At 38.9% G+C, this 15138-nt stretch overlaps 1 protein-coding gene across 1 annotated transcript; it reads left to right on the top strand.

Annotated features, from left to right (window-relative positions):
• The first annotated feature begins 2640 nt into the window (after positions 1 to 2640).
• On the top strand, positions 2641 to 6621 carry LOC111992065 (uncharacterized protein At4g37920). The gene is made up of 6 exons (XM_024023863.2): positions 2641 to 2986; positions 3323 to 3600; positions 3936 to 4101; positions 4661 to 4905; positions 5759 to 5946; positions 6064 to 6621. The coding sequence occupies exons 1-6, from the start codon at positions 2743 to 2745 to the stop codon at positions 6278 to 6280; spliced, it is 1338 nt and encodes a 445-aa protein (XP_023879631.2). The 5' UTR covers positions 2641 to 2742; the 3' UTR covers positions 6281 to 6621.
• The last annotated feature ends 8517 nt before the right edge of the window (positions 6622 to 15138 follow it).

Raw genomic sequence — 15138 nt, forward strand, 5'->3', positions numbered from 1 at the left:
CTTCTCTCTACCATTAAGCTGCTGAAACTCCTATAGGTCCTTTTTTCTTTCTTTCTTTCTTTCTTTTTAAATTAGGGGCTTAAATATGATTTAGACTTAGGTAATTTGGTTGAATAGTTTTTGTTTTGGGTTTACAAGTAGAGAGAATATTTGGTGCTCAATGTAAAGTCATATTCTACCATACTTTTAAATTATCTATAAGATACATGCATGCACACTTGCCTATACTATATCTTAATGTTGCACTATTGATGAGTGGAAAATAGTGAGAGTTGGGCATATTTTCATTTCATGGTATGCAATCTGTGAACACAACACAAATTAATTGATTTTAATGGTCTTGTTACTCTTTTGCATTTATTTTTGGCTTCACGATTTTTATAAAATAATAATAATAATATTAATAATCTTACCTTAAGAAGACTACAAATTTGTAGTGAAGTTATTAAACTAATTTTTAATATCTCAAAATGTATATATTTCTTTAACCTAATTTAGTTTACTTTATATTTATAATATATGTACAACATTTTCCAAAATTTTCTTACATAAAATGTCACAAAATTATCTATGCATTGCTCGGTCAACTTACTGGTTACTCTTAAAATTAGGAGCTCAATGCTTTTGAACTTTAAAATAAGTGTTCCATGGATTATATATATGTGTTGGTACTTCAAAATAGGTATAGTTTCAGTAAGTGATTAACTTATGAGTATTTTTTTCTACATTACTTTTTAACCTGTGCTGTACATGTGTACTTTTCCACTTGTGCGTGTGTTTTAACAGTGAAGAGATTATTCAATGTGCCAAGGATCTCTCTTACACACACACACATATATGTATATATATATATATATATATTGTAGTTTTAGTTTTGATTTTTGATTTTCTACTTTTATTTTAAGCTCAATATGAATATGCAATCTAGAAAAAACAAGGGTGCAAGGTTATATTTGAAGGGGATGCTAAGATTTGTTTTGATGCCATAAACTCTCTGAGTCAGTCTTATCCATGGTGTATTCGGACCCAGCTCCTGAATACTATTGCTTTGACTGATTGTTTTTTTTCTTGTTCTTTTGATTGGATTAGTAGGAACTGTAATGGTGTTGCACACCAAGTAGCTAAATTTTCTTTGCTTTCCAAGTTGGCTTTTGTGTTTTTGCATGATAATCTGCCCCCTGCCTTGTTGGCTGTTTGTAAGGCAGATTATCCTCTTTGCGCTTCGTTTTTTCAATAAAACATTGCAGATTATCAAAAAAAAAAAAAAAAACAGTCTCATTGAGCTCAAGGAAGTAGAGGAACACACGGTACCCACTGTCCACTTTGTCGAGGTCTTCGTGGAACTCCAATCGCTGAAAATCGTTTAGAGCTGTTTGTAGGACTTGTAGAGGTGCATTGACATTAGTAGCAGTGTAGTTGGTAACATTGACAGAGAAGGATGATTTTATGGTGGCTGTTGAGTGTTGAATTTGTACTTGGTTGCCAAATTCTGTCACTTTCGTCATGTGGGTACCTGAAATTTGCAAATGTCAATCATAGGCACATGAACTGGACATCTAGTCTAGGTGACAAGCACTACAAAATAGGCAAAAGGAAATGGGAGTTGCTCTTTTTTTTTTTTTTTAAGCCTTGGACTCTCTCTTATTATTGTATTCTAATAATGATATTTTGATTTTTTATTTTTCCAATTTAGCTATTTGTTCGGCTCAATCCTGTGTAGAAATGAGTCCAAATCTTCTATCCCACTTTTCTTGCTCCACTTTATACTCTACTAATAAATATTTGTCACGTGTTCACCTAATTAATTAAATACCACTATTAATTAATAGCTGTAGTATTAATAAGTCAATAATGATAGTATTTAATTAATTAGGTAAATACGTGGCAAATATTTATTGGTGGAGTATAGAGTGGAGCAGGAAAAGTGAGACAGAAGATTTGAACTCGTGTAGAAATATGGTTTTGAAACGTGTGCTGTTTAGCGAACATTAAAAAGAGAGATTCAAAGTTTTTAAGGTCAAACCAAAATCCCAAAATAGAAACATGATAATGTCATAATTAATTTTATAATTATTTAAAATATAAATAATTATATTAATTAGTAAAAATTAAAAATTGACTAAAATAATTCAAATAAATATAGAGTTCTTTCTTTCAAATGTATTTTTTATATCATAACTTTTATAATATAAATAAAAATATGAAACCTAAGCAAACATAATAAATAAAACATATAACAATATCATAGTTGATTTACTAATTATCAAAAGAAAATTATTAATTTACATTGCACTATTCATATTTATATCATAAACTAAATAAATGTGTACAATATTATACATTTTTATGCAAATATATATAATATTGTACACTTTATACAAACTTGGATCACATTACTATTACAATATTAACCAATAATTATTCCGCCAATGAAACATAATTGATTTATCAAAACTACTGTTTAAGTAAACAAATAATAAACTACCAGTATCAAATTTAAATCTGACATAAAATATTACTAAAATATTAACAAATATTACTAAACAAACTGATATCTTTAAGTAATTTTTGATTCTCAAAAAAAAAAAAAAAAAAAAACTTTTGTATTCTAAACGACGACGAATTGAGACATTTCTTCAACGTTGTTGAAGGTTTCAGTGTGAACTACGAAGAACATTTGGTAATTGTTATCTACAAGCTTCATAGCTAGTCCAAGCAAAGCAGCTGTGCTGCACATCAACCATGAGCGTGAGCGTAAGCAATTTTCTGGGATTGGAGCTTTCACTCGCACCCAAACCCTCTTTCTTCAACAACACCCATATCATAAATTCCTTCCCTTTCACTGAATTCCTATCCCCAACTCCAACCTCTCTTTTCCCACACTCCAAACACACCTCTAGCTCTAACTCCAGCTACAAAAGGAGAAGTATTACAACTCACAGCTTCAAATCCCACACTGCCCATTTCAACCCCAAAAGCACGACCAGTGAGTTTTTTACTTTCTTTATTTATTTGCAGCGCTTTTTTGCTCTCACTTTCTTTCTTTTTTAATTTCTGAGAATTGGGTTTACTTTTCTTTGTCAAATTTATGGCTTTCTTGTAAACAAAAACAAAATAATGCATAAAAAAATCAATGATTGACTACTTAGTACTTTCCAATGTTTTATGGGCAACTGAAGAAAGGTTAAAGACCAATGTTAGTGTTTTGTGTATAAGGGTTTTTATGGGTGGTTCTTAATTTCTATTTGTAGTTTTTTTTTTTTTTTTTTTTTTTTGGGTCTCTCATAGAAAAAGCCAAAAAAAAAAAAAAAATGATGTTCAGGTGTTCAAGCCAGTGATATAGCCACTGCTCAAGTGGAAAAGCAGGTAGAGGTTGAGGTTGCTGAGGGTTATACTTTAACTCAATTCATTGATAAGATTATTGAGGTCTTTCTGAAGGAGAAGCCACAATCAAAGGAATGGAGGAAGTATTTGGTGTTCAGGGAGGAGTGGCAAAAGTATAGGGAAACCTTCTACAATCGGTGTTGTTCGCAGGCAGATGCAGAAGGCGACCCTACTATGAGGCAAAAATTGATTTCACTAGGAAGAAAAGTGAAGAAGGTAGAACAATGTCTCTATCTTTCATATATTTGCAATCATGCTTTGTTTTTGTTGCTCAAAGAAGTTTAGGAAAAGCAAAGAAAGAAGAGATTTTTCAACCAGATTTTATAGGTTAATTTAGTTTCTATATTAAAAAAAAAAAATTGAGGAATTTTATCCAATTTGACCAGGTAGTGGGACACAAGCAATTAAATTTCAGGTTTAAGCCTTTACTTTTGTTAATTTTGCTACCTTTCTCAACAAACAAGCAAACAGTTGTTCAATTGAATATGCATATATTTGTTTAGTTTTAGAGGTATCTTCCTGTTCTGTTTCATCAGGGGTAAGCATTGCAGATTGATGATGAAATGGAAGGTCATAGTGAACTTCTGAAGGAGATCCAAGACAGCCCAACTGACATTAATGCCATTGTTGCACGGCGGCGCAAAGACTTCACAGGGGAATTTTTTCGCTACCTCACTCTACTGTCGGAGACTTATGACAGTTTGGAGGACCGTGATGGTAACTTTTAATATTTGGATGAATTTATTACAATTAATGGCTAGTTGGCTCAATTGCATATCATATGACTTGTGAGTAAGCCTCCACTTGAATCAAACAGTAGGAGGTTTATAGAAGCTGATGCAAAGTCCAGTATGAATTACCCTGAGGTTACAAGAGTGAAAATGAGCAATAACTAACTGAGATTTTGATTTTTATGCGTTTGGATTAGCTTTTTTTGCCGAAATTTTATTTCTTTTTTTATTTAAAGTTAGCAAGAGTACAGTTGTACCTAAAAAATGTGAGTTTTTAAAAAACTATACATAAGCAAGTGAAAAGCTAATCCAAAGTCACCTTCATCTGGCCTAAAATAAGTCTGTATTGATTGTTCATGACATTTTAACCTGAAAATAAAAAGAAGGTCAATTTGTGTATAGCTTGGTCTCGTCTCTCTTATAACATTGCTCCATATTTACTATATATTTTTTTTTTTTTGACAGCCGTGGCAAGACTGGGGGCCAGATGCTTGTCACTTATAACATTGCTCCATATTTACTATATATTTTTTTTTTTTTGACAGCCGTGGCAAGACTGGGGGCCAGATGCTTGTCTGCTGTCAGTGCTTATGATAATACGCTGGATTATGTGGATACATTAGAGGTTGCTCAGGCCAAATTTGATGATATCCTTGACTCTCCCTCAGTGGATGCGGCATGTGAGAAGATTAAAAGCCTTGCCAAAGCAAAGGAACTAGATTCCTCATTGATCTTGTTGATAAACAGTGCTTGGGCTTCTGCAAAAGAATCCACAACTATGAAAGATGAGGTATGGATGGCAACCTTTTATTGAGGATATTCCCCTTGATGGACCAGAGGGGTCACTTCCTAACTTGCTAATGCATCATAAAATGCACAAGCAAGCTGGACGAGACCTTAATAGTCACAAAGTAAACCTTGTTCTAAAATATATATTCCATATAATCTTAGTATAATGCAACATTGGTGGTTACAGCTGTGATGGTATTTAAAGTATGTCTCATTTTTATGAGTATGTTTTGTTAAATAGATTATACACCAAGAAAAAGGATTATATGCTGTAGATCTCCTGAAAAAATGCATTAGATTGTATGGGATTGCCCTCTATGCATATGAGCAACAACTTGCTGAAATTTATGTTATTCTCTTTAGGTAGTAAAGTAGTCTAACCCTCCGTCTCAATGTCATTGTATGGCAAAAACACTTAAATTATTTAGACTGATCATGTAGAATTTTCCTGAATAGAGTAGAGCCCTTCAAAGGTTGGTTTATGTTTCATAGACTAACCAAATACTTTGTTTTGCGTTGCCATTATTTGCTGACACTGGAATAGTTTCATTTCATGGTGCAACATATGTCCTTGAAAACAAATAAATCTGCAGCTATCATGTGACAGATGCACAATTCACAGGCTTTGTTACCATGAATAAAGACTATAACAGCATCAATCGCATGGTTCAATACTTGAGATTGATTTCTAGAGTTGTTAATTCTCACATGAAAATATCTGGACCCCACAAAACCTGACACTTGAAATCAAGCTTTGATTTGTATAATTTCTTTCATTTCAATGTTTTTAAATGCCTTTATTTGCCAAGTTTTTCCTTGTTTTGTATTGTTTAATCTTAGACATGTAACTGCAGGTCAAAGATATAATGTATCGTTTATATAAAGCAACAAAGAACAGTCTTAGAAGCATTGCACCAAAAGAAATAAAGCTACTTAAGCATTTGCTGAACATCACTGATCCTGAAGAGCGATTCTCAGCATTGGCAACTGCTTTCTCTCCGGGTGATGAACATGAAGCCAAGGACCCTAATGCACTTTACACGTAAGAGAGCTTTCTTGTTTCTTTAGGTTACCATAGTACCCTTATGTTAGTATCTGAGAATCAGCTTCTGTTCAGAGTATGACATCCTTGGATTTATCATGTTTTGTTATTGAGCAGTACTCCCAAAGAGCTGCACAAATGGATTAAGATAATGCTTGATGCTTACAATCTCAGTAAGGAAGACACTGACATTCGAGAAGTCAAACACTTGACTCAGCCTGTGGTTATACAGAGGTTGTTCATCCTCAAGGAAACTATAGAAGAAGAATACTTGGAAAGTGGCAGGTTTCAAGACTCTAAAACAGAAGGGACCACTAAATCAGAGGAGTTGTGAGGTGCTGCTCTTTTTGATCCACAGCACTACTGTTAGCTGTCACATTCATTCTACAGATGAATTTGCAAGTTTGCATTGAAGCTTTGAGTTGTAAGTCGTCAATGTTGTGTGAAGGTTTCTCTCTTTTTCTTAGACTTTTCTAAATTGAGAGAAAAATGGGAGTAAGGGAGAAGTGAAAGCTGGAGCCAGAGGGGATATTGGAGGCTGATGTGTTGTGGTACACTTAATTGAGGATTGTTCATCTATATTGTTATGATATCTAAAAGTTAAAGTGTAGTATTTAATGTTGTTACTCTACTTTAAGCCATATCAGCATAGTATTTTGATCCACTTCAGTTCAATCAGTCTATTAGCTCTTGAGTTAATCTAATTATGTTGTCCAACTCTATTAGTTTATGAAGTTATTGAAGCATTTTTTTAAAGTATCGATACTGTCTAGCCACCTCACCACCGTGAGATTTTGACATATAAGGCATAACATTTACTGGGGATTTTGAGCCTTAAAAGAAATAAGGGTAAGATAAGATGGTGAGGTGGCTGGGCTTTCTATCTTTGGTCCATAGATACTGTCTTCAGGCCCTAATTGGTTGAGTGGGATTTGTGTTTGGACCGGTTTATACCCATTTTGATCAGATACTATCTAAGACTAATGGCATGTTTGGATGTTTAAAAAAGGAGGGAGAGTAGAGTAGAGGGAGGGAGAGTAATGCAATTACCTTGTTTGGAAGTTTTTTAAAGAATGAGGGGGAGGGGTTTGGAGGAGTTTGGAGGGGTTTGGACTCCCTCTAGCCCTCAAATTTTAATTCTCCCAAATTGGAGAGATTTGGAGGGGGAGTAGAGTACATAAACTATTGACCAAGTAAATTACCTAATTTATCCTTATTATATTAACAAAATTACATAAGGGAAATGACTAATTACTCCCTTCCCCCTTACTAATTTTAAAAACATCCAAATAAGGTGGAGGTGAATCATTCTCCTCTACTCTCCTCCCCACTACTCCCCTTCCCTCTACTCCCCTCTACTCTCCTCCCTCTCTAAACTTTCAAACAAGCCATAAAAGCTACATAAGCCCCCTCCATTGAAAGTCCCAAGCCAATTCTCTCCATTTAGGCCCAATCTCAATGCCTTTAGGCTCCGGCCCACATCAAACGTTAGTTTCACCCAAGCCCGTGACATTTCTTAATTAGTGACAACTTATATATATATATATATATAATTATTATATGTATAATTAGTGACAACTTTTATATGTATATATAATGCCGCTAAATTCACATATAAATACTTTATAAGGGATGCACTAATTATTTATGCAAAATTACTTTTAATGATTATAGGTATAAGATTTAAAAAAATAAAAAATAAAAACCATTTGAAATTGACATTCTTTCACAGATTGAGTTTATCTAGCAACAATTAAAAACAAAGTGAGTCAAAAGATAAAATCAAAGTGAATTGCACGTAATCAAGAATGTCAAAGACAATAAGCAAAACTTAAGTACGATTCTTTAAGTGCAATATATTAGGTTGCTCCTTTTTTTTTTTTTTTGAAAAATAAGTTGCTTAATTAAATTAAACAGTTGATTGCATTGACCAATGAAGTATAAATAGTGTTATTTTTCTAAGAAAATAAAATTTAATGCAATTAATTCATACCCTTGATTATCCTCTCTTTCTAAAAAGAATTAATATTATTAGAGTTAAACCTTAAAAAGAAAAGTAAAAAAAATGATATGTCCACAACATAAAATAAATTTAACAAAATATTTCAAAATACACCACGTGTCACGCAAAGCATCAACTAGTAATTGATAATTAGGTGACAAGTGAGGAACATGATTTTTCCAATTTCAAATCAAAATGTCTTCCTTCCTAGGTCCACTTAACTGGAATAAAGCAATTCGCTCCATATACCATCTCAAACTTCGTAATACCTAGGACACGAATATAAATAGGGAAATCATTACGAATATTTTACACAAGAAAAAGAAAATGACAGATATCATTTTCTGGTTCAAAAATATGACAGATATCATTTTACACAATTGTGTTTTTTAGCCTTTATTGTGCAACGGAGGCCAACTATGAAATAATAAAATAAACAAAAGCTTGAATGTAATACATCTTCCAAAATAGAATAAAAATTCATGAACCACCTCATCTAATTGGTATTTAATTTTACATTTTATTTAAAGAAAACAATTCTACAGCCCAACAAGTACATTATGTTTGGTTTGAACGAATCAGTTTCAAGATTCTTGTGAGCAAATCATAGATGAGGTGTGTTGAGGCTCATTTTTTTTATGAAGCCCAGCAGGCCCAAGGCCCAGAGTTGCGGGCGAACTGAAAGAAGCACCAAAAAAAAAAAAAAGGCATATGGATGGTTCAAGGGTCCATGAGATGGGTCCAGAAGAAGCAAATGGGCTTGAAGAGGCCCGGAAAGAGAAAAGAAACAAATCCATGGAAAGGATGAGGAAAAAGAAAGAAAGGGCCACAGCAGGCCTACTGCAATAAGAAAAAAAAAAGAGAGTAACAGGCAAATGGAGAACCTATGAGCCCAAAGGATAAAGTTTATAGAGAAAATTGGGCCAAGGAAGCCTAAAGTGAGTTAGTAAAAAAAAAAATCCATGTGTGAAACAAAACCAAAATGGGCCAGGGATGCCCACAAGAAAAGAGGGACGTTGGAGCCCACAAGAAATAAGAAGAGGAACCCAGTAAGCATACTGGGAGGGAAAGCACACGGTAGGCCCAAAGGGGCTCGGTAGGATTAAAAATGAGCAGCAGGAATAGCAACTTGGCATGGCAGGAGGCGCAAAGCCATAAAGCGAAACGCCCAAACTAAAGGGAAGCCCACTACAGAGCTCAACCCTCTAAAGAAAGGGACAACACATGGGAGTTGGCCTGCCGGAAAATAATCCACACCAGAAAATGCCAAAAAAGCGCACGGCAGGATATGCGCACCCATTTTCAGACCTCGGCAAACGAATGAAATATCAATAAGGTAACGCATGTGAATGACCCAGGCATCACTAGCCTATACCCAGCCACTATGGGAAAAGGTGACGTCATAGGTGAGGGCACGGTTTGGCGGTGGGGAGAGGAGCGGGAACCCGTTTTGCGTTTCTTGCCCAGACTCTTTCGGTAGGCACAGTCCTGCTGGGATGACATGCCACCCAAAAGAGGCAAGGGTGGGTAAGAACCGCTGGGTGCATGCCATGAGAGACCGAGAGAAAGAGAGGACACACTGGACAAAGTAGAAAAGGAACCTTCGTTGTCTGAAAGCCACAGGTCAATGGTGGATCTGAACCACTTTGACTCGGTAAGTGGATGGCAAAAGGTTACGATAACAGAACAGGGCCATAGGAAGGCTAGAACAGTAAAATCGGCCACGGCAGACCCTATATAAGGAACCCGTGGCTGTGTGCAGAAAGGGGAGGCTGAAAAAGAGAAGTCATAGAGAAAACAGAGAGAAAAGAATTGGAAGAAAGAAAACAGAGAGAAAGGAATTCTAAGAGAGAAAAGAAAAACAGAGTGTTTATGGCAGGCATGCACCTAAATGGGTTAACCCCCCTCTCTCCCTCAATAGCCTTGTCCTCAATAGGAAATACAAGTCTATACCTGGGCGCATACCATTTAGGACCGTCCTCTCAAAGCAATTAATTTCATCAAGTGAAGTTACTTGCGTTGAGGGAGTGGTTTTCCCTTCCGTGGTTGGAATCCTGCGGCAATACTTAGTCTGGCAGACTCGTTCTTTTTTACTCTACTAATCCCGCTCTAATCCTTTGTTTAAGTGTTATTCTTTAAAAGCGAGGCCTTTTAAGTTGTTTATCTTGTTTATTGTGGCAGAAATAGAGACTGCATTTTCTTTACGCTTTTCTATATTACGTCTGCCTGCCATAACTTGTTAACAATAACTCTGCTTGCTGTGGACTCCTAAATAGACTTTGCCAGACGCGGCAAAGATTGTGCACAAGCCGGGCCAAGGTGTGCTCCAATTGGGCCGGTCCCGACTCCTCACCCAGAAACAACTTGGGCTTGGCGCGGCAGGAATTTGCCCAACATCTCCATCAAGGCCCACCCCCTTACAATTGGCGACTCCGCTGGGGAGTTGGGAAAAAAAAAGTTTAGGGACAAAGTACGACTTCCCTTACAAATAATGCCACCAAAGTCCAGAACGACGCGAAACATGAGCGCCGTGCCATCACAAGCAGAGTCCAGGCCAACTACACCTAGCCAATAGCAGGTTAACCAAACATAAGGCGCTAATGGAATGGGGGCTGGTCCCCAGCCACCGCCAAGGGATCCCGCAGACAACGCAGACAACACCAATACTTTCATGGAAATGTTACAATCACTGCAACACTCCCAACAACAAATGATGGAAGAAATCCGTCAGCTGAAGGCAGAAAAGACAAAAGAGAAAGGGAGCCAACATGTCCTAGATCATGCGACGGACAAGGAGGAAACGCCTGTCCCGCAGAATACAGAGCAACGCTTCATCACCATGGCAGAAGTAGCAACTCTCCTCGAGCAGGAGAGAGCTAGAGCGCTTAAAGAAAGGTTTTATGCACGCAAACCACCTTATCCATTAAAGGTGCTCAGCAAGCCATATCCTGAAAGGTACGAGCCACGGGCTTTTGCCCAGTACGATGGCAGGAGAGGAAGTGCTGTTGAACACGTAAGCAAGTTCATAGATACTCTTGGTCCTTACGCGGCAGACGAGGACTTGTGTCTGCGGGAATTTTCTAAATCACTATGCGACCGAGCGTATACCTGGTACATTGGCCTAAAACCAGGATCCATCCCAACTTGGGACGACATGGTGGATGTATTCTGTACTAAGTACTTTCATGGAGAGGAAACAGTAACGCTTGCAACTTTGCAAGCAACCAAGCAAAGGAGCGGTGAAAATTTAATGAAATACATAAAAAGATTCAGGGACATAGCGCTTGACTGCTATGACCATTATGAAGAGAGGACCTTGGTAGAAATGTGTATGACCAACATGATACGGGAATACAGAGCAGTCTTGGAAAATCTAGACATCTCCTAGTTCGCATAGTTGTTACAAAAAGCCAGAAAGACAGCCCAGTCGGTAAAGCCAAGCGCTGACAAAAGAAATGCTCCACAAGCAATGACGGTGACTACTGGCGAGTGAAGAAGGAAGACGGAGGGGAAGGAATATGATACTCCCCCACCCGTACCATGCACTCCAAAGGAACTAGACGTGCTGCTGGATAAATGGATAGCAGATAGGGTCTTTAAACCCAACCAGGTCTCAAAAGAACCCACGGAGGAAGAACGAAGGGACCCACGCTTCTGTCGCTTACACAACAATGTGTAACACCCTACCGCAGAATGTTGGGCGCTTCACAGGCTGATACACCGCAGGATAAAAGAAGGGACCCTGGAGTTGTCACAGTCAAAAGTCCAAAGAAACCCACTCCCAAATCATAAGGGGAAAGGTGTAGTGGCGGTCGTAATCTGCGCGGACCCAGGAAGGGATGAAGAGGAGAACCTAGCTCTGCTTGCCACGGCTATCACCACTTTACAACAGAGTACCAAGTTCAAGAAATTGTTTGACCAACTGGGGTTCACTATGGGAGAACGAAAGGTAGCCACAGAGGCTTTGGTAAGTATCGCCTCCGGAGCAGGGGTAGAGTGTTTAACCACAGAAAGCACAGGGGACAAGGCCCTCTTACAAGAATCAAGTGAAATCACTTTCAGCAATGAAGACATGGACGTGGAATATCCAGATCATTGAAGGCCACTTTACTTGGCGGCATCTATAAATCAAGTCCCTATAAAGAAAGCCTTGGTGGACACAGGCGCCTCTGTGAATCTCATCCCGTTGAGCACTTTGCAAGCAATGGGAATTTCGGAAAGAAAAATCCAAGGATGCCCAATGAAGGTAACAGGCTTTGGCGGAAGGGGAGAATATACCGCAGGATACATTCAGCTATGGTTAACAACGGGAATTTCGGAAAGAAAAATCCAGGGATGCCCAATGAAGGTAACAGGCTTTGGCGGAAGGGGAGAATATACCGCAGGATACATTCAGCTATGGTTAAAAGTAGGCCCTATAGCTTCTCTAGCTCGATTCCATGTAATAAAGATAGAAGTTTCATACCATGTGCTACTAGGGAGACCCTGGCTGCACAAGCACCGGTTAGTCCCATCCACCTACCACCAGTGTGTAAAAGGAAGGTTAAATGGTAAGATGATACGCATAACGGCAAACCAGTCAACGTTTGAGCAAGCATAAGCCTATCTCGTCGAGACTATGTTTTATGACCAATGGGCACCACCCGGAGAAAGTTCATTAGCAAGGCCACTTGGTACCTTTGTACCTAGGTGGGGGGACATTCAGAGTGATCCAGAGCCCGGTTTGAGGGAGTTGTTAGCACAAAAGAAGAAAAGAAAGACAGCACCCGCTGCAGGAACAGAAGACGCACCACAATGCGTTAGAATCTGAGGTCCTGATGGCAGAATTATTTACAAGTTATGAAGGTGCGCGGGGCCCACGAGTGAGACACAAGCGGGCCCCAGGCGAGAGTGGCAGCACAAGAGTCTGGTGTGTTGCGCGATTCAAGATAGTTCAAAAGAAAAAGATAGCGAAGAAAGTCACGAAGAAGCTATGGCAGAAAAGGATCCTCAGGTTATGGCAGAAGAAGAATTAGAGGAGGTCAACCTGGGGTCTGACTCACAGGAACCAAGACCTATTTCAGTTAGTTCAAGATTGTCGGAAAAGGAAAAGTCAGAATTGGTGCAATTGTTAAAATAATTCAAGGATGTTTTCGCATGGGACTATAGTGAAATGCCAGGACTTGATCCAGGACTAGTAGTGCACACGCTGAACGTTGATCCAGGAGCTAAGCCAGTAACCCAGCCTGCCAGGGTATTCCACACGAAAATAGAAGGGCTGATAGTCAAAGAGGTGCAGAAGTTGCTAGCCGCAGGATTTATTAAACCCATCCAACATCCACGCTGGCTATCCAATATAGTGCCAGTAAAGAAGAAGAATGGACAGATAAAATGCTGCGTGGACTTCAGAAATCTTAACAAGGCTTGCCCAAAGGATGAGTTCCCATTGCCAAACATGGACTTGTTGATAGATTCTGCAGCAGGGAGTGCTATGTTCTCATTTATGGATGGATTCAGCGGATATAATCAAATCAGGATGGCACCAAGGGATGCGGAGAAAACTGCCTTTAGAACACCCATAGGCAATTTTTACTATACAGTAATGCCATTTGGATTGAAAAATGCAGGTGCAACTTATCAACGAACAATGACGGCCATATTTCATGACATGATGCATAAGGAATTGGAAGACTATGTGGATGACATAGTGGTAAAGTCAAAGAAGAGAGAGGAACACTTTTACACGTTGAAGTAGGTGTTTGAGAGATGCAGAGCCTTCAAGTTGAGAATGAATCCCCTCAAGTGTGCGTTTGGGGTGTCCTCAGGAAAATTTTTGGGCTTTTTGGTCCATAGCAGGGGAATAAATGTGGATCCTGCCAAAGCCACAGCCATAGCAACTATGAAGCCGCCAGCCACAGTGAAAGAATTGAAGAGTTTCTTAGGAAAAATCTCATATATTCGGAGGTTTATCCCTGGACTGGCATCAATTACTTCTGCTTTCGCCAGACTACTCAAGAAAGGGGAAAGCTTTGATTGGGGAGGAGCACAGCAGGTAGCCTTTAAAAGACTACAGCAGATCATGATGAACCTCCCCACCGTGCAAGCCCCAGTCTGCAAGAAGCCCTTGCTACTCTACCTGGCCACCAGTTCATCCGCCGTAGGGGCGCTGATTGCTCAGGAAAATGAAATTAACGTGGAACAACCAGTATACTACATCAGTCGCGCTCTAAAAGATGTGGAAACTCGCTATCCAAGAGCAGAAAGGGCGTGCCTGGCCGTTGTGTATGCCTCCCAAAGATTGCGCCATTACTTCTCAGCTTATGAGTTATGGCTGATGACCAAGTCCCATGCTATCAAGGTTTTGTTGCAACAATCGATCCTCTCTGGCAGGCTATCCCAATGGTTGTTACAGTTAGCACAATACGACTTGAGAATAGGGACACCCAGGGCAGTGAAAAGTCAAGCGATAGCGGATTTGTTGGCACAATTTCCAGGGGAAGAAGAATTCCTGCTGGATGATGAAGTCCCAGGGGAGGTAGCCATGGCAGAAAAAATGAGAGAACAATGGATAATGAAATTTGATGGGTCTTCTACTACCCAGTCCGGAGGGGTGGGAGTAGTCCTGTATCGTGAGGAAGACAAGGCAGTGGCACTGTCATTTAAGCTAGAATTCCCTTGTTTAAACAATACAGCCGAATATGAGGCCTATTTAACTGGGCTAGCTACAGCTCTCGAAATCGGGGTCAAACATTTGAGGGTACTAGGTGATTCGAACCTAGTGGTCTGCCAGGCCAAGGGAAGTTTCTCCCTAAAGGAACCCAACCTAGCTCCGTACAGAGCAATGGCCCAGAAGATGGAGGAAAAGTTCTTTACCTTTGAAATAGAACATGCCCCAAGGAATGAAAATCGATTTGCAGATGCGTTAGCAGTGTTAGGTTCGCAGATAACCTTTGAAGGAGATAGTGCCACGGTAGAAGTCAGTAAAAGAAGAGAATCTATCATCGAAACCTTGAAGGAAAGGTTCCAGGAGAAACAGGACGAGAAAGACTGGCGGTTCCCCATAAGAGAAGCTTTGATGAAGGACGAAGATGCGGCAGAACTAAAAGTGTTAAAAGACTACGCTTTGGTAAAAGGAGAATTGTACCGCAGGATGCCAGGAGGAGTCTTGTCTAGGTGTGTGGGGTAGGAAGAAGCCCAGAGAAAATTAAAAG

Source organism: Quercus suber, unplaced genomic scaffold, assembly GCF_002906115.3.
Source record: "Quercus suber isolate HL8 unplaced genomic scaffold, Cork oak 2.0 scaffold_101, whole genome shotgun sequence".
Taxonomy (NCBI): Eukaryota; Viridiplantae; Streptophyta; class Magnoliopsida; order Fagales; family Fagaceae; genus Quercus; species Quercus suber.

Coding starts and splice junctions, on each gene's coding strand:
- LOC111992065 (XM_024023863.2), top strand. CDS start 2,743: ATGAGCGTGAGCGTAAGCAATTTTCTGGGATTGGAGCTTTCACTCGCA. Junction 4,906..5,758: donor CCACAACTATGAAAGATGAG/GTATGGATGGCA, acceptor ATGTAACTGCAG/GTCAAAGATATAATGTATCG. Junction 5,947..6,063: donor GACCCTAATGCACTTTACAC/GTAAGAGAGCTT, acceptor GTTATTGAGCAG/TACTCCCAAAGAGCTGCACA.